At 45.3% G+C, this 21,077-nt stretch overlaps 1 protein-coding gene across 1 annotated transcript in view; it reads left to right on the top strand.

The window, feature by feature from the left end:
* The window catches only part of rapgef4a (Rap guanine nucleotide exchange factor 4a), a gene marked incomplete at its 5' end in the record, with an annotated part of 51,364 nt that overhangs the window by 9,938 nt on the left and 20,349 nt on the right, over positions 1-21,077 (top strand). Inside the window, 1 exon segment of the mRNA XM_084443416.1 lies at positions 20,421-20,493. Coding sequence (XP_084299542.1) covers positions 20,421-20,493 — 73 coding nt within the window.

Genomic DNA, 21,077 nt, shown 5'->3' with positions numbered 1-21,077 from the left:
ATTTCCTGCATTGCGTGAGTGGTTATTATGGTTGCTTGATTTTTCAGCGACCATTTATCCCCTTCCCACTTGTCAACAGGTTTTTCCGTTCATTAGCTTATAGGTCATGGACATTCAGCTTTTTAGTCATTGAAAGTCTGGGAAAAGTCTGGGAATTTGAGTTAGAGAGTGGGAACCCAGGTCGCAGCGCACTGAAGAAACCCGTACTGGCCATGAGGTAAGCAGTGTTTGGTGGTAATGGAACAGTAAACAGTGTTTGGTAATGCAACAGTAAACAGTGTTTGGTAATGCAACAGTAAACAGTGTTTGGTAATGCAACAGTAAACAGTGTTTGGTAATGCAACAGTAAACAGTGTTTGGTAATGGAACAGTAAACAGTGTTTGGTAATGGAACAGTAAACAGTGTTTGGTAATGGAACAGTAAACAGTGTTTGGTTATGGAACAGTAAACAGAGTTTGGTGGTAATAGAACAGTAAACAGAGTTTGGTAATAGAACAGTAAACAGTGTTTGGTTATGGAACAGTAAACAGTGTTTGGTAATAGAACAGTAAACAGTGTTTGGTTATGGAACAGTAAACAGTGTTTGGTTATGGAACAGTAAACAGTGTTTGGTGGTAATAGAACAGTAAACTGTTTGGTGGTAATGGAACAGTAAACAGTGTTTGGTTATGGAACAGTAAACAGTGTTTGGTAATAGAACAGTAAACAGTGTTTGGTTATGGAACAGTAAACAGTGTTTGGTTATGGAACAGTAAACAGTGTTTGGTTATGGAACAGTAAACAGTGTTTGGTAATAGAACAGTAAACAGTGTTTGGTAATGGAACAGTAAACAGTGTTTGGTTATGGAACAGTAAACAGTGTTTGGTTATGGAACAGTAAACAGTGTTTGGTGGTAATGGAACAGTAAACAGTGTTTGGTTATGGAACAGTAAACAGTGTTTGGTGGTAATGGAACAGTAAACAGTGTTTGGTTATGGAACAGTAAACATTGTTTGGTGGTAATAGAACAGTAAACAGTGTTTGGTAATGGAACAGTAAACAGTGTTTGGTGGTAATGGAACAGTAAACAGTGTTTGGTGGTAATAGAACAGTAAACTGTTTGGTAATGGAACAGTAAACAGTGTTTGGTGGTAATGGAACAGTAAACTTCTTGGTAATGGAACAGTAAACAGTGTTTGGTTATGGAACAGTAAACAGTGTTTGGTAATGGAACAGTAAACAGTGTTTGGTGGTAATAGAACAGTAAACAGTGTTTGGTTATGGAACAGTAAACAGTGTTTGGTGGTAATGGAACAGTAAACAGTGTTTGGTAATGGAACAGTAAACAGTGTTTGGTGGTAATGGAACAGTAAACAGTGTTTGGTGGTAATGGAACAGTAAACAGTGTTTGGTGGTAATGGAACAGTAAACAGTGTTTGGTAATGGAACAGTAAACAGTGTTTGGTAATGGAACAGTAAACAGTGTTTGGTAATGGAACAGTAAACAGTGTTTGGTGGTAATAGAACAGTAAACAGTGTTTGGTTATGGAACAGTAAACAGTGTTTGGTGGTAATGGAACAGTAAACAGTGTTTGGTAATGGAACAGTAAACAGTGTTTGGTGGTAATGGAACAGTAAACAGTGTTTGGTAATGGAACAGTAAACAGTGTTTGGTTATGGAACAGTAAACAGTGTTTGGTAATGGAACAGTAAACAGTGTTTGGTGGTAATAGAACAGTAAACTGTTTGTTAATGGAACAGTAAACAGTGTTTGGTTATGGAACAGTAAACAGTGTTTGGTAATGGAACAGTAAACAGTGTTTGGTGGTAATAGAACAGTAAACTGTTTGGTAATGGAACAGTAAACAGTGTTTGGTGGTAATGGAACAGTAAACAGTGTTTGGTAATGGAACAGTAAACAGTGTTTGGTAATGGAACAGTAAACAGTGTTTGGTAATGGAACAGTAAACAGTGTTTGGTGGTAATAGAACAGTAAACTGTTTGGTAATGGAACAGTAAACAGTGTTTGGTTATGGAACAGTAAACAGTGTTTGGTGGTAATAGAACAGTAAACTGTTTGGTAATGGAACAGTAAACAGTGTTTGGTGGTAATGGAACAGTAAACAGTGTTTGGTGGTAATAGAACAGTAAACAGTGTTTGGTTATGGAACAGTAAACAGTGTTTGGTAATGGAACAGTAAACAGTGTTTGGTAATGGAACAGTAAACAGTGTTTGGTGGTAATAGAACAGTAAACTGTTTGGTAATGGAACAGTAAACAGTGTTTGGTTATGGAACAGTAAACAGTGTTTGGTGGTAATAGAACAGTAAACAGTGTTTGGTGGTAATGCAACAGTAAACAGTGTTTGGTAATAGAACAGTAAACAGTGTTTGGTAATGGAACAGTAAACTGTTTGGTAATGGAACAGTAAACAGTGTTTGGTAATGGAACAGTAAACTGTTTGGTAATGGAACAGTAAACAGTGTTTGGTAATGGAACAGTAAACAGTGTTTGGTGGTAATAGAACAGTAAACAGTGTTTGGTGGTAATGCAACAGTAAACAGTGTTTGGTAATAGAACAGTAAACAGTGTTTGGTAATGGAACAGTAAACTGTTTGGTAATGGAACAGTAAACAGTGTTTGGTAATGGAACAGTAAACAGTGTTTGGTGGTAATGGAACAGTAAACAGTGTTTGGTGGTAATAGAACAGTAAACTGTTTGGTGGTAATGGAACAGTAAACTGTTTGGTAATGGAACAGTAAACAGTGTTTGGTAATGGAACAGTAAACAGTGTTTGGTTATGGAACAGTAAACAGTGTTTGGTAATGGAACAGTAAACAGTGTTTGGTGGTACCACTTCTGTCTTGGCCAATGACCAAGAGATTCAAGATTCCTTTATTTGTCACATGTAATGTAAGGTGTACAGTCACAGTGAGATGTGGCTGCAGACTCCAAGATTATGCTCAAACATATAGAATCCAATACTCAATTTATAAATTACATATTTACAAGTTACAAATGTACATTATGTGTGTGTGCTGTGTTTGCGTGGTCTCGTTAACATTCTTCAGTGGGTGTGTCTGAGTTGGTGGTTTTGAGCTTCACATGGGAAAACATTCCTGTGCCACATTTGGATGAAATAGAGGATTTAAATTGTTGAGCTATTATATTGCACAACGCTCTGCCTCTGAGTCTGCACTGCCCTTGGATGGGAAAATGAAATATAGGACATGCAAGGTTGAGGTCAATAACAAGAAACGTCTTTCTCATGCTGTGGGGTTCATGTTTTCCTTTGGAAACTTGGAATGGTGTTCATGCAATGATAGTTCATGAATTTATTTATTTTTTCCAGTAGTTATCGTCTATGCCCTTTGACCACTAGAGGGAAGTGCAGTGTTTGAGACAATCCCAGCCGTGTCTCAGCAAGTGTGAGAGTGTACTGGTGTCCTGACTCCCTCCACCCCCACACATCTATGGATGTTGTTGAGCGTCGACCTTCCCATTGGAGCTGAAGAACATAAATAATATGTCTACATTTGCCAATATCTGTGTGATTTGATTTGCAACTTAGCAGGGCAGAGAAAAAAATATTTCATAGCATGTTAGAGATTCAGTATTGAACCCTGGCTGCATATCTCCTGCTACTGGGACCCCGGGGCAAGAGAGATGAAAGGGAGGGAGGAGGGGAGGGAGAGAGAGAGAGGGAGGGAGAGAGGGAGGGAGAGAGAGAGAGATGAAAGGGAGGAGGGGCTGGGGTCAGCCGCAGGGGAGACAGTTCCATCCCCTGCCAGCCAGTGTGCCCCCCTCCCCAGCAGGAAGACGGGGAGGTGCCCTAGACATCGCACGCTCTCCCCTGCCGTTCTCCTCTCTCGTTGGCTTCCTGAATCAGTGAGCTGGTTTCCTCTGGGGCGCTGGGGCAGATAGGGGGCTCTGATAGGGCCGGGGACTGCCTGCCTGCCTGCCTGCCACCACACTGCCTCTCACTGTGACTGGAGTCTGAGCCCTGGCTGGATGTGGACTCGGAGGCTGTGGACGACCACGTCGTGGAAACACCGCCCTGGGGACGAGGTCTTCAGCCGTCTGTCTGAGGTGATCCTCCTGTGAGTGAGTTCTGACCGCCAGGCTGTTCATGCCTCACTGGTGAAGCATGTTTTTATCCTTTTATTCACAGTACCTTTTCTGCCCTCGGTGTCGCTTAGTTTCATGGAGCAGGAATAGAAGTGGTGTAATAATGACTCGGTAGAGACTTTTTAGGAGTTAAATGGGGAAGTACTTTATGCTCCGATCTCTGGAGAATTATATGATGTATTTTCCTGCTTTTCTTTGTAAATTATTTTCTATGCATTTCTATTCTGCAATACATTGGCATTGCATTATCACAGTGACAACATAATTATTCACTATATTAATTATTATTATGATTACTCCATTTCAGACACTTGGTTGAGTTATTTGAATTTCAAACTGTTGATAGTCCCATGATACTTTTAAAAGTCAATTTGTATTCAGATATACTGAATACAAACGTCTGTGTGCAATGTGTGGAAATGTCTTTGGATTCTCTCAGCATACTAGATTTATGTGTAGTTCTTATGAGCGAGTCTTTCCAGATGGTGTTAAATGTGAGATGCGATGTGTATCTCTCTGCACCTCCTCACCAACATGCTGGGATTGTCATGGAGCTGTTTCCCTCCTCATCAGTAATACAGTCAGGTTATTGGAGTTCTCAGCTGACCACTGTAATCGCTGTCAGTAGAGTCCAGCTCAGACAGCGATCTGTCCCGTACGGACAGGACTGCCGCCTGGTTCAGCAGAGATGCAGTCTGACTCAACGGATGTAGGTTTTGGGGATAAGCCTCGTCATTCGTTTTATTACTGCCCAGTCAGTGGCGCCTGATTCATCTGGTCGGCCAATCAGGCTCAACTCAACTCAGCTCAAACTTTATTTATACTGGGTTTTACCTGCATAGAGGATTTTTTGGCGCAGCCAAAGAGATTTTAGCTAGAGCCAAAGGAAATTCAACAGTGCCAAAATGATTAAAAAAAATTGAATAAAAATAGCAATTCAAATCCTCTCCAAATGTGTTTGATAGCTTGTTTCAAGTGCAGCCCATCCCTCTTTCTTGCATCGTCCATGGTTTGGACCACTAGTAATCGAGATAATTAATAGACAGGTTATCAGTATCTTAAACATTTTGGCTTCATATCCATTTTGTGTCATGTCGGGAGATTTCCCACGATTGTGAAAAGTGAGCTCAGTCAGAACGACAGCAAATAATATAGGCCTATATATGCTGGTAGGCTACTTGGCATAAAACAGAGGTTTCCCCACAAAGTTGTGTGCGCATCACCCCCGAAGACCCATTCTGAGCCTGAGTGCAGGAACGTTGTTGTGTTGTCCTGCTACCGCCGGCACCCAGCTGCACGCGTTTTATACGGAGCCAAATCAACCTTCTTGTGCCTGGCCTGAAGATGAAGCAGTACTCTCTCTGGTACACACACACACACACACACACACACACACAAACACACACACACACACACACACACAGCACAGTGATGCATCATGCAGGTAGACTACTACATGCTTTGCTTCATGCAACCCGACTTAACCATCTGTGCTTTTCTGATCGAGTGAACTAAAAAGCAAATTAAATTAAAATATTCCCCCGAGGGCGTAACTGCGTTAGATGTGTTCAGCACGTCTGCGCTACACATCCGTGTTATTTCGTGGGAGACGGCAGACGCCTGCAGGAGAGCGTCCCGGAGGGCTGATCTGACGGGTGGGCGAGGAGCGGACATGGAGGAGGTGTGGAGCGGAGGAGTTGTGGACCGCTGTCTGTCTCCTGACTGAGGAGGAGGAGTCCCCCCCCACCCCCCTGCTACCCAGCCGCATGGGGAGGAAGACCCTGGAGCAGACACACACCTCCTCCTCCTCCTCCTCCTCCCACACACAGACCAGTCTCCCTCTCTCTCCGTCTCTCTCTCTGTGCTGAGAGCCTTGGGGCAGGCGAGCGGTCTTCCAGAGAGCAGCCAGACTGAACACAGCAGCGCCTGAATCTACCGCTTATTCATCATCTCTCAGTCTTTCGCTTCTTAACAGAATCACACAACAAAACGTCAGATAACAACAAAAAGAGTGTGTGTGTGATGTGTCTGTGATGTGTGTGTGCGTGTGCACTTGACACCCTGTTTGTTGTTCCTCTTAATGGTGTTTATTTTAACCTCCTTGGCTAAAATAAAATCTGAATCTGAACACTTGGTGCCTTTGCATCATTTATTACAAGCATTCCATCTGTCCATGCTCTAGTGAATGGGAAGCGGATTGTCACGTTTACAGTGTGTGTGAGGCGAAACTACACAAAACGGCTGACGACAGAATCATGGAAATGTCATTGGGACGTGCGATGTTTCTATATTCCACTGACTCCGGGGCTCCATGGCTGCATGTTGTCCGCTCTGCACATGTCTGCGGCAGCCTTCTGTTATTGGGAGAGGCAGGCAGGCGTGTGTTTGTTGGCCTAGCCGAGCAGACGTGGGCTGGGCTCACCACGAACACACAGTGCAGCAGCTCACAGGACCTGCTCATCAATTCACTATTCTTTTTTGTTTCCTGCTTCCGTTGGGCACTGGGATTGAAATAACAGAGTGGTGGTCTCTCTCTCTCTCTCCATCATTCTCCGGGTAAAGACTACATGATCTGGGGCAGCGGTCGGCTCCTGCTGTCGCATGCTCACGTGGTGCAGTTTCCTGCCCCCTATCTGTCTGTAGGTCAGATGATGGTTTTCTTTATGTCTGGCCAGGAGGCATCGATATAAGGACTCCACCGCCACGCTGTGCTGTACATCCCATGGCCGTGTGAGTGTGGCCCAGGCCCCAGGTCCTTAGGAGGGCAGCCAAGCCCAGGCCCTATAGGAGGGCAGCCAAGCCCAGGACCCAGGCCCTATAGGAGGGCAGCCAAGCCCAGGCCCCAGGCCCTTAGGAGGGCAGCCAAGCCCAGGCCCTATAGGAGGGCAGCCAAGCCCAGGACCCAGGCCCTATAGGGGGGCAGCCAAGCCCAGGACCCAGGCCCTATAGGAGGGCAGCCAAGCCCAGGACCCAGGCTCTATAGGAGGGCAGCCAAGCCCAGGACCCAGGCTCTATAAGGGGCAGAGTTGTGGGCGTGTGGTGGCTGACGTTGGTGGGCTTGTTGGCCGATGTAACGCCACGCTGTGCACTAGTGATGTAACCGCTTTAAGGCTCTGAACTGTAAGCCTCTCCCTGTAATACCCTGACCACGGTATGTTGCGTTATGCACACAAACTGCTCCTTACAGCTCCGCTCATGACAGCCAGGGAGAAAAATGAAACATCACTTCAAGTTGCTAGCAATGTTGAACTACAACAGTGGATTTTGTACTTTAATATACATTATAAAACTGCACTAGATTACAATAGAATAGAATAGAAAACCTGTGGAAATTTGTTTTGTACAGGTCAGGTCAGCAAAAACACATACTTAACACCACAACAACAATAAAGATAAGATTAAAAAAATACAATATTGTGTATTTTCCATCTTTAATTTAATTAAAAAAGGGGGGGGGTGATACCGTGAAATACCATATACTGTGGTATTTTGGTAGATATTGTACAGTAGAAATGTAGAAATCTCATGCTGTTACATCCCTAGTCAGCATAGAGCACTGATGAACAGGAAGTGGCAGAGGCTGGAGCGTGTCCTCAGGGCGGGCAGTAAGGGGGTGGCGTTAGGGGGTTTGGGGTGGTCATGGGACTGTTGGACAGAGAGGCTGCGTGTGTTCAGTGTCTCTGGGCCAAACCTCCCAGAGCACAGAGGACAGACAAGGATAGAGCGTGGCAATGGTTGTATCAACAACACGTCTGTTTAGGTCTTATCGCTCCTGTCAGAGGGTTATGTACATAGATTTCTGCCTGTGGAGCTGCTTTTTCATCCTGTAATTTAAAACACAATCATATCTATTACATCTGCTCGCCCAGATCAAAGAAAATGTTGCGAGTCTTTGCAGATGTCAAGTAAATATATATTTTAATTCATTTCCGGAGATGCTTTTCAAACTCAGATCCTCTCCTCAGCTATTCCTGGCTGATTGTCCAGTCAAATGGAAAGATACGGCATTACAGAGATGCATTACATTATCTGTAAGCTCAAGCTAGCCGTGCGCATTGCACTCTCTCTGTCACGCACACACACACAGTGGCGGATGTGCAAAGTGGTTAGGACCTATATCACAATGTAATATCAGCTGGCACAAACTAGATTTGTCTCTGCTTGTTTGCCTGTTTTGTTTGTAGCTCAGAGATGTGTGTGTGTTTGTGTGTGTGTTTGCTGTGGCTTTTAGGATTTGATATGTATGTACTGTAGTGTCATTGCATGATGTTGGGAGATTCAATAGAATTCATTTAAGATGTGGTTTTGTGCCCACTTATTGATCGAGAACACACCACCAGGCCAGATGTTTTGCAAGTTGGATATTTAGATGGAACCAATCCTTACCCAAACAGTTACTTGTCCCAGTCAGTTCTGTCCTATCCTCTGATTTTAACCATGTGCCTTGTGGCCTTTCAGCCAATCACAAGGCTTTATTTAGCCTCCCAGATCCCATGTGTCAAACCTGAAGTGTGTAAAACCGATTGAACCAGGTCAGGCTGAACGGGTCACATTAGTGTTGTAGTCAAGACCACCTAACCCGAGACCAAGTTAAGACCAGAGTATATCGAGACCAAGACAAGACCAAGACTTTTAGGGTTTGAGACCAAGTCGAGACCAAGACTTTTAGGGTTTGAGACCAAGTCAAGACCAAGACTTTTAGGGTTTGAGACCGATTCAAGACAAAGACCAAGGCAGGGCAAGACCGAATCAAGACCAGGCCCGGGGCCCTGGGATTTTGGTGACCCTAAAAGATTTTGTTTTTGTCAAAACACTCCCAGCACAACCAACAGACCACATACTCTTCTTTACCAAATGAAGAACACACACACACACAGACACACACAGTGCCCCCTATAATTACGGCAGCCGTAAGAATAACCGCGCCTGCTATTCTTACAGTGCTGCATCTTGTTTTGGGAAATTGTGCTTTCAAAACCAAACCAACTCCAGCCCTATCACTAATCTAAATATAATGTGTTTATGGCTAAAATGCTTTAAATAGGTAGGCTAGGCTACTTCCAGCTGCCGTAAGAATATGATACATTAATTACTAGCTCTGCTAACACCTTGTGGCCGAACATGAACACTGCAGGGGGATTTACTGGTATGGTGCAATGGAATTGAGAAGACCTAATGATACAGGAGGGCACCATACAGAAGCAGCTTAGCTAACGTAACGTTAGCTAGCTTTGATAGCATTCAAGCTTACCTATCTTTATGCTTCCTTTGTAAATGATGATAAAAGTTGGACGTGGTCACAGCAGTCTCTAAGTGTAGCATCAAAGTATTTACACACTGCTGTGTGCTTTTTTTTTGTGTAGATTTGCAGAAAAATTCCTTGTGATTTACATAGCCAAATTGTATGATGGATGAATTTGCCGACATCCTTATACTGTAAGTGGACAACACCACCTGTCTCCCTCAGTCACTTTATTAGACTGAGCATGGGAGGCGGGTTGATGACACAGACTTTTTTTTTTTTTTCACAGGTTATTGGTTGCATTTGAAGCAGGGAGTTTTACATCCAATCACAGTAATGATGTTAACAAATAAATTAGACAATGCACATGCATTCCCACAGTTGTGGTCTTGACTGGTCTTGAAATAAAACTCTGAGTCCTCTGTGTACGAGACCGAGACAAGACCGAGTAAAAATGCAGTCGATTCCGAGACGAGACCGAGACCTTCAAAAAGTGGTCTCGAGACCAAGACCGGTCTCGAGTACTACAACACTAGGTCACACATCAAAGAGTGGATCCCAGTGTGGTAAATGAAAAGCAAGCCATGTGATTTGCCATCATGGGATTCTGTCTGTCCTCTGTGTCTGTACGATAATGCTTTTGTCTGTCTGGTAAAGCAGGCATGATAGGCGAGGTCAGGCAGAGACAGAGGACGAGGGGTCCGCATTTAACAGAGATGATTCACCAACACTGCTCCCTGACCAACACTGCTCCCTGATTAACACTGCTCCCTGACTAACTTCTGACTATCCTCCCTGGTCCCCCTCACATGCCTCCCTCCCTCTCTCTCTTTCTCTCCCTCCCTCTTTCTCTTGCTCTCCCTCTCTTCCTCTCTCTCTAACTCTCTCTCCTTCCTTCTCGTTCTCTCCCTCTCTCTCTATCTCTCCCCTCCTCCTCTCTCCCTCTCCACTCCCCCCTCTCTCTGTCTCTCTTCTTCTGTCTCCAAACCCATGACAGAGTGGATATTCTCACAGACACCTTTCTCGAATTGTACTTAACTTTTTAGCTGACTCCAGTTTCATGTGGTTGCATGGTTGAGCAGTTATGCAGTGGTGGCACTACTGTCCAAACCGCTGGGAAGGCTGCCCACACCATGCCAATCAACTGACCCTTCCTATTGTTCCAGGAGGGAGACCCCACAATGGTCTAAGGCAGTCTCAAATGGGGTGGAGTACTGCAGGGGGTATGTGAGACTTAAAAAAAAAATGTTAATTAAAAATATATTATACTATAATAGGTCCAATAAAAATATTTAAAGGTACATTTTAAATGTAAGTTTGATAAACCACATTTTATATTCAATAGTTTCTACAACATCAGCTAAAGCACTCGAAGCTTCATATGTTGTCTTTGCTCATAACTAAAGCCAAAAAGCCATTCACCATAGCTGAAGACCTATTACTTCCAGCTGCTGTTGTGTTGGCTGAGACTATGCTGGACAAAAACACAGCAGATAGCCATATACATCAAAAACTGTCTTTGTCAAATGTTGAATTTCAGACATTTCTTTGTGTGGGTTTGATGTTCCTCTCTTCCCCCAGGCTCGGGGCCGAGGAGCTATCCTTTTACCACCCCGAGCCTGGGTGAGGGGTCACCCGGGCTATATACATGTATCCAGGCACACCTCCAGGAGCCATGTCACCGTTTCGTCATCCACAACCGTCAGGCCATGCATTCTGTTGGGTGTCCAATATATCGGACAGTCCTGGATGATGTGGTCTGTGGTTTGTTCCTCAGCGCCACACTTGCACGCCACACAGGATACCAAGCCCCATCTGTGCATCGATGAGCGGAAGCGTCCGACGCCGGTCTGGAGGCGATTAAGCCTCACTCACGCAAGTCTGGGTAAATCCATCCCAGGACGGGAAGGACCTGCGTCCGGGATTAAATCATGGAGTCTGGAGGTGTTTGCCTCCCACTCCGCATGCCAGATGTAATCCGCCCATCCTGCATTGCTGCAGGAGATCTCGTGCGGCAGGCCCAAAAGAGTGTCTTGACTTGAGACGCCAGGGAGGCTCCGCTGTTGCAGTGAGCCTGTCGTGGAGCAGGTGGTTAGGCTCCACAGCCCGGCAGGCGAGACGTGCTGTGGTTCCTGTGCGGCGGAGGCCAGCAGGCTGGATGCCTGCAAGGATGGGAAGGTTGTCCACAGGAGTGGGACGCCAGCATCCTGTCACGATGCGCAAGGCTTCGTTGATAGACGGGTCGATGAAGCGAGTGTGATCGGACCAGTTGCCTCATCAACGCTACACGAGCTGTTTCTTGTGCAGTGACTCGAAGTGTCGGCGGAATGTGAGTGGCCTTTCTAATGTCACGCCGAGATAGGTTGGTTCGGCGCTACATGGCAGGAGTGGTCCATCGATGTGCACGTCTGGCTTCCTTGTTAAGGTGGAAGGCCGCCGACACCGTCTTTGCCTCGCTGAGCTTCAATGTCCATTTCCAGAAGTATGCCGCTAGTGTCCTGCATGTCCTGGCTCAAGGTCTCCTCCACGGCCTGCCAGTCTCCAGCGGAGTACACCAGCGCAAGGTCGTCTGCGTAGGCATACTTCCTGGAGACTGTGTTCGGCAGGTCGTAGGTAGATGTTATAAAGGAGGGTGGCCAGGACAGATCCCTGGGGGACGCCATTCTTAAGGCGTTGCAACCTGCTTTGCTGTCCACTACCGGTGGTGAGGGTGAAGCTGCGGTATCGAACAAGCTCCATGATCATGCTGACCATGTGCTTGTCCGGCAGCAGGCGGAGCAGCTTGCAGGTGAGGCCGTGGTGCCATACGGTATCGTAGGCAGCCGTCTGTCTATAAAGACGGCTCTGGCCTTCTTTTTAGCTGAAAAGCTGTCCTCGATGTCTTGAGTCATCAAAGTGACGTGATCGACAGTCGATCTCACACGTCAGAACCCAGCTTGCTCCTGTGGGAGTAGCGGGTCGATGATTGGTTCGACGCGGGTGTAGATGAGACGCTTGAGGGAATACATAACAGAGAGATGGGGCGGTAACTCTTGGGGTCCCTTTCAGGCTTATTCGGCTTAGGGATCGCGACAACTAGGGCTCTTCTCCAGATTTTGGGGATCTTGAGTTGGCGCAAGCAGGAAGAGAAGAACGCACTTAACCAGGACTTCAAGGCAGGCACGGCATGGAGTATAAGTTCCGGGCAGATAGAATCAGGCCCCAGAGCTTTCCCTGGCTTTACATGCTGGAGGGCAGCAGCGAACTGTTGTTATTAACTGATGTTACCACCGCCTGGAGTTGTGGCCTTCCAGAGGTCAGACACTTCTTTTGCCACAAGACATGACGATTTGCGGTCTTTGCCCTCGTATGTCCCACTTTTCACAAATTGTGATGAGATTTTGTTTGCAGAGATGGGGCAGTGACGTGGGAGTGTATAGACCTACCAGTGAGGTTAAGGATGCTCCATGCCTTGCGGCTAGAGTGTGAGAAGTCGATGGAGTTAATGGCCTCCTCCTAGCACTCTTTGTCTCCTTTGGCTGAGTCTAGACAGCAGGGCTGAAGCAAGTCTCTCTGACTCAGCTCCTGGGGGGGCCCGGAGGAAGGCACAGTAGAGACTCTCACACTCCGCATCGCAGCACGGTTTGTAGCTATTGCGACGTCCGCGTGGGATGGATTTTTTTTGCCCGTTACACCTCGTCCAGGCACCTCGTGGATCTATGGGAGGCGGTCGCGTTTCCAGTTGGCCTTTTGGAAGTTCCATCACTTCTATCAGGGAGTCGGTTATCAACGTTGACGCTCGCGAATGCCAAGTCAGGATTCTTCCCAGTTTTCCAGAGACAACGCTGGCTGCGCCCTTGGGATCGTTCAACAGGGCCAGGCTGTTGTTAGCTGCCCAAGCAGCCAGGTTTTCTCCATCGGATGTATTGGTGCTGTACCCCCAATCCTCGTGCTGGCAATTGAAGTCGCCAGCATAGAGGCAGGGGTGGGGGAAGACTGGGAGATACGCTGGTGTGATTGGCGAGGGCGGAGGCTTGTAGACATTGACGATTTTAACGCCGGCTACGTCCACGCACAACCACTCAATCTCCGAGTCAGTCGGGAATTGGTCAACTAGTGTCCAGTTCAACCTTTGATGGACGGACGTAGCAAGGCCATGCTTTCTGCTTAGGATAGACCCAGCTAGAGCGAAAGTTGGGAGAACTAGCTTATCTGCTGTTACGCAGTGGGTCTCCTGGAGGATGATGACGAGGGCCCTGGTGGTGCCCAGGTGTTCGATGACATCGATTTTACTGGTTGTGAGCCCTTCGGTGTTCAGCTGCAGAATTCTGGGTTGGGAGCCGGCTGCTCTCCCCGCCTGCCGAACACCAGCCCGCGTGGTGGCCCTCAGTTGGCAGACTTTGCTTTGCTCACGGTGGTTAATAGCAGCTACTGACGGGGGGCACCACGATGGTGCACCACCAGGTGTCTGCCTCGCCCCCCTTCAGACATTTGAAATGTAGCATTAAAGTGTTTTTAGTTACAAGATTGTTTAAATCAGACACCGATGGCTCTGTATTGTACCTCTTTATAAGCATTTTTTTTTTCAACAAAAAATGTTTTGCGCTGACCAGGGAGTACTTGGCTGAAAACATTTGAAAGGGGGTACATTATTGAAAAAGTTTGAAAACCACTGGTCTGTGGCACTGAGTGTGCTCCTCACTCTCTCTCAGCGGCATCAGCAGTGGTGTTCCTTCCGTCGGCAGGGTTCCATCGATCACTCTTCTCAGAGTAGGCCGACCTCAGACACGTAACGGTACATAACACACAACACTGAAGAGCCCTGTACAATGTGTAAAGTACAGTGTATGTGTTGATTACAAAAGAGATAGGAGCATGCAGCTTTGATCAGCGGCAAGATCCAAGATAAGAGCTCATCTGCCCAGGGCCCTGGCTGTGATGCAGAGAGACTCTGAGGGAGCAGGGCAGAATGTTCACAAGACTTTTAAAGGAAGAAGTGTTCTTGTGCTTCTTGGGCCACGTGGACACGGCAGTTGCAAATTCACACTTGTTTCTCGTTGCCTGGAGGGCACTTCCAAGTACACACACGTGTTCCTTCTAAATGTTAATCCTTTCAATAATTGAGAGCACTCCCCTCTGCACCTGCCTTTTGGGACTGAACCATGCATCTGTCGTGTGTGTGTGTGTGTGTGTGTGTGTAATAGTAGTAGTAGTAGCCCAGCTAGCAGGGATGGAGAGTGAGTGCACTCGTGAGTGCACGATGAGTGGAGTAATCGCCTAGCAACGGGCTGCACGGGGGAGGTCAGCGGGGGGCGGGGCTAGCACTCTGCTGGGCTCTGGCAGGCTGCAGCCAGCGCTCTGATCTCAGACCAGCTCTCACACCACACCTCACTGCTCTCAGACCAGCTCTCACACCACACCTCTCTGATCTCAGACCAGCTCTCACACCACACCTCACTGCTCTCAGATCAGCTCTCACCACAGTGCTGATCTCAGACCAGCTGTCACACTGCTCTTCTCTCAGAGAGGCAGGGATGCTGGCTGGGGCTGTGGGCGCGGCTCCATGCTGTGCTGACCGCTGGTCACCGGGGTGTAGGGAGACGAGCTGCTCTGACTGGTTACTGACCCAGACGCTCTGGAACGTGGATGCCAAACTTGGGAGCTTGGGAGTGCAAATGAAGGAGCAGTAAGATAGATGGATAGACAGACAGACAGACAGATAGAAAGATAGATAGATAGATAGATAGATAGATAGATAGATAGATAGATAGATAGACATACTTTAATGATAACTGAGCTATCAGAGACTAACGCTGGTCCACAGACATATGGGGACACTTCCAATTTAATCTCCAGGTGAGTCTTGCCTTATCATATGTTTGTAAAATACTAAGAACTACAAGAGCAGGGATATTGGCGTAATGATGATCTAAAATAGTGAGATAGAGTTTTGCTACATGGGTGTGTGCATTAAACTACAATGTTTTATATTACATGATGATTTAGTGACTTAGACTGGTGTTTTTCAACTAGCTGTCTCTGTTTTGGTGAGAACCTACAGTAACTATCTAAACTGGGGAGGGACTCCACCCCCCCAATTGTTTTCCAAGTGGCTTGAAGTCTGCCAGTCAGAAGTGCTTGAGGACTCATTCAGGAATATCTTGACAGCAGGCTGTTTCCATCATGTATGTTATTTAGTCTGTGGTCAATTATTCAACATGACAAGTGTGCATCCCTGCTGGATGATGCTCAGAGTACGAGATGTGCTCGAGCACGGAAGACAGACTGAGGACAAGCTAGAGAATGAACAGTTCTGAATCCGGTAGCTCTAACTTGTAATACAGTACTTCCTTGGGACCCATGACCAGGATGTAGAGCTCTCAGTGGATATTAGTGTTTATTACAATGTGCCGAGATGTTGACAGACTTTAAGATTGAATGCTACTCCCAGTATCTTGAGTCTGTGAATGTTTGAATGTACAGAGATTGATATGAGAAGGATAGATCACATAGGGTTGGAGGTGTTGGGGACCGTCTGTTTGTGTGTGTGTGTGTGTGTCTGTGTGCCATGTACTGTATACTGTGTGCAGTGCATCATGGAGAATAAGGCAGATTTGCCCCCCCCCAGAGGATTAGAGAATGGGACTCATCTGTCATTGCAGATGTTTACACAGTCTCTGTTTCTGTGCGGAATGAGACATGTTGTCTAACGATGATCACAGAAGGGCAGCAGCACTCATGGTCCACGAGGAGTTCAAGAGCTCTACTCAGACAACGGGGTGTACAGAGCTCCAGCACTTTCTCTTTGGTTTACATCCACTCAGCCCTCTTGATCAATGTCATCCATTTGCTGCTGTTATACTGTTCATGCAGTCTTTCTAAAAGTTTTGTTTACGTCGTTTATTGACCCAGTAACATATTTGTACACACATTTTTTTTAAATATTGAAATTCCGTTTCATGGTGTATCTTCATCACTGGGAAAGATCTCAGAAGAAAAGGCGATGCAAAGTTGCAGAGTTGACCCCTGTGATCCTTCCTCATTTTCTCTGTGATGCAGGGGTGTTGGTTGGATCGACTGTGATTGGGCTGGTCTTTAATCTCATAGCATTGTCTAATCATGTCCCTCACCTGTAAAACCTATAATCTAGCTCTGAGGAAATCCATGTGAAACAATGCCTCTATTCTGAAATCTCCTAATCCTACTGTTTTGAAACACAAGAGAACCACAAACACAAGGAAGAGCATGATTGGTTTTGCTGAGTGAATGTACAGTAGACGTTCAGTCAAGCATCTGACTAAGCCAGTGTTTTAACTGGCTAACTCCATGGAATTAGCAAGCACATCTTCAAACCTGTTGACCATGTTTTGTCTCTTGGAAGCTGTCTTCAGTGCTGGGCTTCACTGACAGCATTAAATTAGTGTTTTTCTTTTTTTGAGTTTTTTCAGTGTGAGCCACGACTTTCACGGAAATCTCAGCGTTCTGATTGGATCTCTTCCCAAATTGTCCCTTCCTAACATGTTCGTCCAGTTTTTATTTGTTGACGACAATGTCAGTACACAGTAATTGTACACAGACAAGTATGATGTCTTATGAGCAGTATTTATTCACTGTAAGTAAAATGACAGCACTGTATAAGGTTATTAGCAATTGTATAATACTATAGCACAATTATGAGGTCTTATGAGTAGTATTTGTTGGCTGTATGTAAGGTGTAAAACAAAACATTCATAATTGTGTTATAGTATGATACAATTGCTGTCATGCTATAGCGTATTATTAATGTATATATTCCATTTCATAAACTTCGAATTTATAATCTGTTATGATAAATCAGAGCAGTTCTCTATGTGTCTTTATAACTGGCTAAATGTGGTTGTTTTAATGTGCTGTGTAGCACACCGTTAAGGACAAATGTGGACATCGTGATCGGACTCGATGGACAACCATAAGCAAGCAAGTAGCATGGAGGTATAATACATGATACTGTATCTACCACTTAGAATAATTTATAAACCGTATTATAGTGTGTCATGCATGACTATAAACATGTTTATACAACGGTTAGTTCTGGTTCTTGATTCTGATTGGCTGGAAGCCGTGTTAAAATACTTTGTAACACACACCTGGGATCGCATATCATTCCATTTTCAGTATTAACGCGCCTCCCATTTGATCCAATGCATTGTAGTTGTTGTTGTTGCTTGACAACCCTTTTGTTAGGGGAACTATTTTGCTCGGCGGAATTGAGGGAATGATGCTTCGTTTTGAATAAATGTTAATATTTTACATTGCTGTGTGTTTATTTTACACTAATACCTGTAGTAACCGTTGTATAAAAGCGTATAAGGCTTTATAAAAGTCTTTATTTAAGCAATAAACCACTCGAGGCCGTGTGTTATAGTAATTTTATAACGGCTAGGGGGGTTTTAGGCACTCCGCTTCGCGTCGTGCCTAACAACGCCCCCTAGCTGTTATAAAATCACTATAACACGGCCTCGAGTGGTTTATTGCTTAAATAAAGACTTTTATAAAGCCTTATACGTCCATTATAAAGTGTTATGAATGTGCTTATGATGCATTATTAACATGACCTTGATAGAAAGTGTTACCGATGTGACTACATTAGAAAACATAACATTAGAGTGTTGTGAGCTGTAACCTGCCACTTGTAATCCCTGCCTAAAACAACACTTCCTTCCTGTCCTCCCCCCAGCCCTCTGTCCCTGCCTCAGGGGACCTGGCTTATTGGTTCTGTCAGGTCATTTAAGTGTTGTGGGCGTCTCCTGAGCTCCAAATGCTCGTTTGCTGTTCTTTTTAAGTGCTCCTCAGCTCACTCCTAAGCCCTTTAATTGTCAGCCGAGAAGGACAAACATGTTTGAAGCCTCCTGGTGGCTTCGGTTCTGTGTCACCGTCGTGAATTCACTGACATGGAGTTATTGACAGATGTAGCATTCTGTTCTTTGAACAGACCAACTGTGTTGATCACAGTAACGAAGGCTTCAGTCTCATCTGCAAAATACTGAGTGATGTAAGTCTTGTTATTAATGTTGCTGTTCTTCATGCTTTTTCTTTTTTCCCAGAGAGCACCCAGTCAATTAGTGTTTTGGAATAGATTGAGGGAAATGCTTTTAAAAACTGAGGTCATTGAGACATTTTCAAAAGAGTTCTTAATAGGAGTGAAAAGCTGTTTTCTCTCTGAGGGGATCCTAAAGTGATTATCTGACTTCAGAGTGTAGAATTTAATTTAGAACTCAACCTCTGAGAGCCAAGTGCCATCTGGTAACAAATGATGACGTAGGTCCTGCTTTCATTGGGTCGGTAGTGAGCAAGAAGATGAGGAAGGGTGATAACATTACCATATGGCTAAATGCTGGTCAATCAGGCCTCAAGTCCCTCCCCTGATGTAATGTAGATTCCTATCAGACAATTGTGTTGCCGTATTTATTGACCAGTTGTTGGTGGTCCATTACCACATGTATTTAGTAATTCAATACGGCTGATTCCAATGCTCTTTGTCCTATACATTACACATCGGGCATTGCTCCTAGGCATGGCTATCAGTCACATGCTCTGGTTCCTCTGGAGAGCTACAGCCCTGCAGGTTCCCTGATGCTTGCAGAGGGAGCAGGACTGAGGACAGACTTCACAGTTCAGGTCCATACCCCTGCAGGGGTCGTCCTGGCTCACGATGGCTCTTTGGCGGTGTAGTATCCTGAGTTTATGTATTGTTTACCTAGAGGGAGCTCTAGGCTCCATTGGGTGTTCTACCTGTCTATATAAAGAAGTCCCTTGTCACAGGTGTGTCCTCTCTCTAATGATTGTCAAGTAAAGACACACATGCAATGGAAGCTCCGAGCCCCGAGTCCTTCTTAATGTTTTTTGAGCATACACTATGCTACATTGGCGAAGGGGATGGGATCCTGAAGTTTTTGTTTTTTGTTCTTACGACATTTTGACTTACGAATGATTTTATAGGAAACTTGAATGACATACTTGTGTGTGATCTGTTTAAAATCAATGAATCAATCAATAAACCACTCACAAAACGAAAAGGACAGTTCTGAAACAAATAAAACATTTTTAGGCAATTCAGATGTTGTGTTAGTTTCATTTTGTGTTAATTGTGGCCTATTTCATTAGCCCTGTCCGGACGGTGCTGGCTAAAACCTTTTTTTGGGGGTGCCAAAAACTCCTCTATGCAGGAAAAACCCTGCCTGGAGCCCAGCAGTGTTCAGCTCCAGACTCCTGGAGCACAGCAGTGTGTTCAGCTCCAGACCCCTGGAAGTCAGCAGTGTGTTCAGCTCCAGACCCCTGGAGCCCAGCAGTGTGTTCAGCTCCACACCCCTGGAAGTCAGCAGTGTGTTCAGCTCCAGACCCCTGGAGCCCAGCAGTGTGTTCGGCTCCAGACCCGTGGAAGTCAGCAGTGTGTTCAGCTCCAGACCCCTGGAGCCCAGCAGTGTGTTCAGCTCCAGACCCCTGGAGCCCAGCTGTGTGTTCAGCTCCAGACCCCTGGAGCCCAGCAGTGTGTTCAGCTCCAGACCCCTGGAAGTCAGCAGTGTGTTCAGCTCCAGACCCCTGGAGCCCAGCAGTGTGTTCAGCTCCAGACCCCTGGAAGTCAGCAGTCGGTTCAGCTCCAGACCCCTGGAGCCCAGCAGTGTGTGTGCCTGCGCTCTGTGTGCCTCAGAGAGTTGTGAAGCTGCTCAGTGCTCTTGCCTGCCAGCTGTGGACTTATATAACCCTCCATGACCGTGTTAATGAAGAGAACTACAGGGAGAAACCATCACCTACACTCACACAATATTATTACAATCACAATCATTTAATGAATTACTGTGACTTAATTATTATTCTACAATATGTATGTAAATATATTAAATGAATTGAAAGTGATTTGTAATGTGCAAATGTTTGTTCTTCCATATGTTTTATAATATTAATGTAATATGTATGTAAATATATTAAATGAATTGAAAGTGATTTGTAATGTGCAAATGTTTGTTCTTCCATATGTTTTATAATATGAAAGTAACTATGAATAGTGATGATTATTGTATTGATTAGCTGTCTTTGATGTGTTTCTGTGCAGAAGTATCGTCAGTGCATGGCCGGGCTGCTAGCCCCACCCTATGGAGTGATGGACAGTGCCCCCAGCAGTGACCGTGAGTAGCTAAGCACCACAATTAAGCTCTTGGAGTTCCTAGTACGTAGGTAGGTAGTACTTTTACTTTTACAACAGTGTGATTTAAAATGCAGCAGCAAGTCTTTGTTTATTGAACCACAGATATCATACTCTAACATCCCTGTAGGCTATTCGTCTACCTATATTTGTTTTAGTCATATCAGTTTTTTGAAAGTCAAATCTAAAAAAGATGGGAATTTTCCCTCAAAATCTGTGAAAGAGCAAACAAGAGTAATGGTGCTGGTAAGAACCACACCCTTCTCACAAATCTCTCTGATAGTCAGCTTGAGCTCCAGGAGGATTATAGAACACAGATGTCTCAACTCACACTATCTACGCCCGCTTGTCTCTTTATTTATTTATTTAATTATTTATGCTGCAGACAGGCAGTCTGTTGTGTGTAGAAGTGTCTGAAATATACACTATATGGACAAAAGTATTGGGCCACCTACACATTACACCTAAAGGAGCTTTATTACATCCCATTCTAAATTCATAGGCATTAATATGGAGTTGGTCCCCTCTTTGCAGCTATAACAGCTTTCACTCTTCTGGGAAGACTTT

The sequence above is a fragment of the Borostomias antarcticus genome (genome assembly GCF_949987555.1).
Source record: "Borostomias antarcticus genome assembly, chromosome: 9".
Taxonomy (NCBI): domain Eukaryota; kingdom Metazoa; phylum Chordata; class Actinopteri; order Stomiiformes; family Stomiidae; genus Borostomias; species Borostomias antarcticus.
This window is presented reverse-complemented; position numbering and strand designations above follow the sequence as displayed.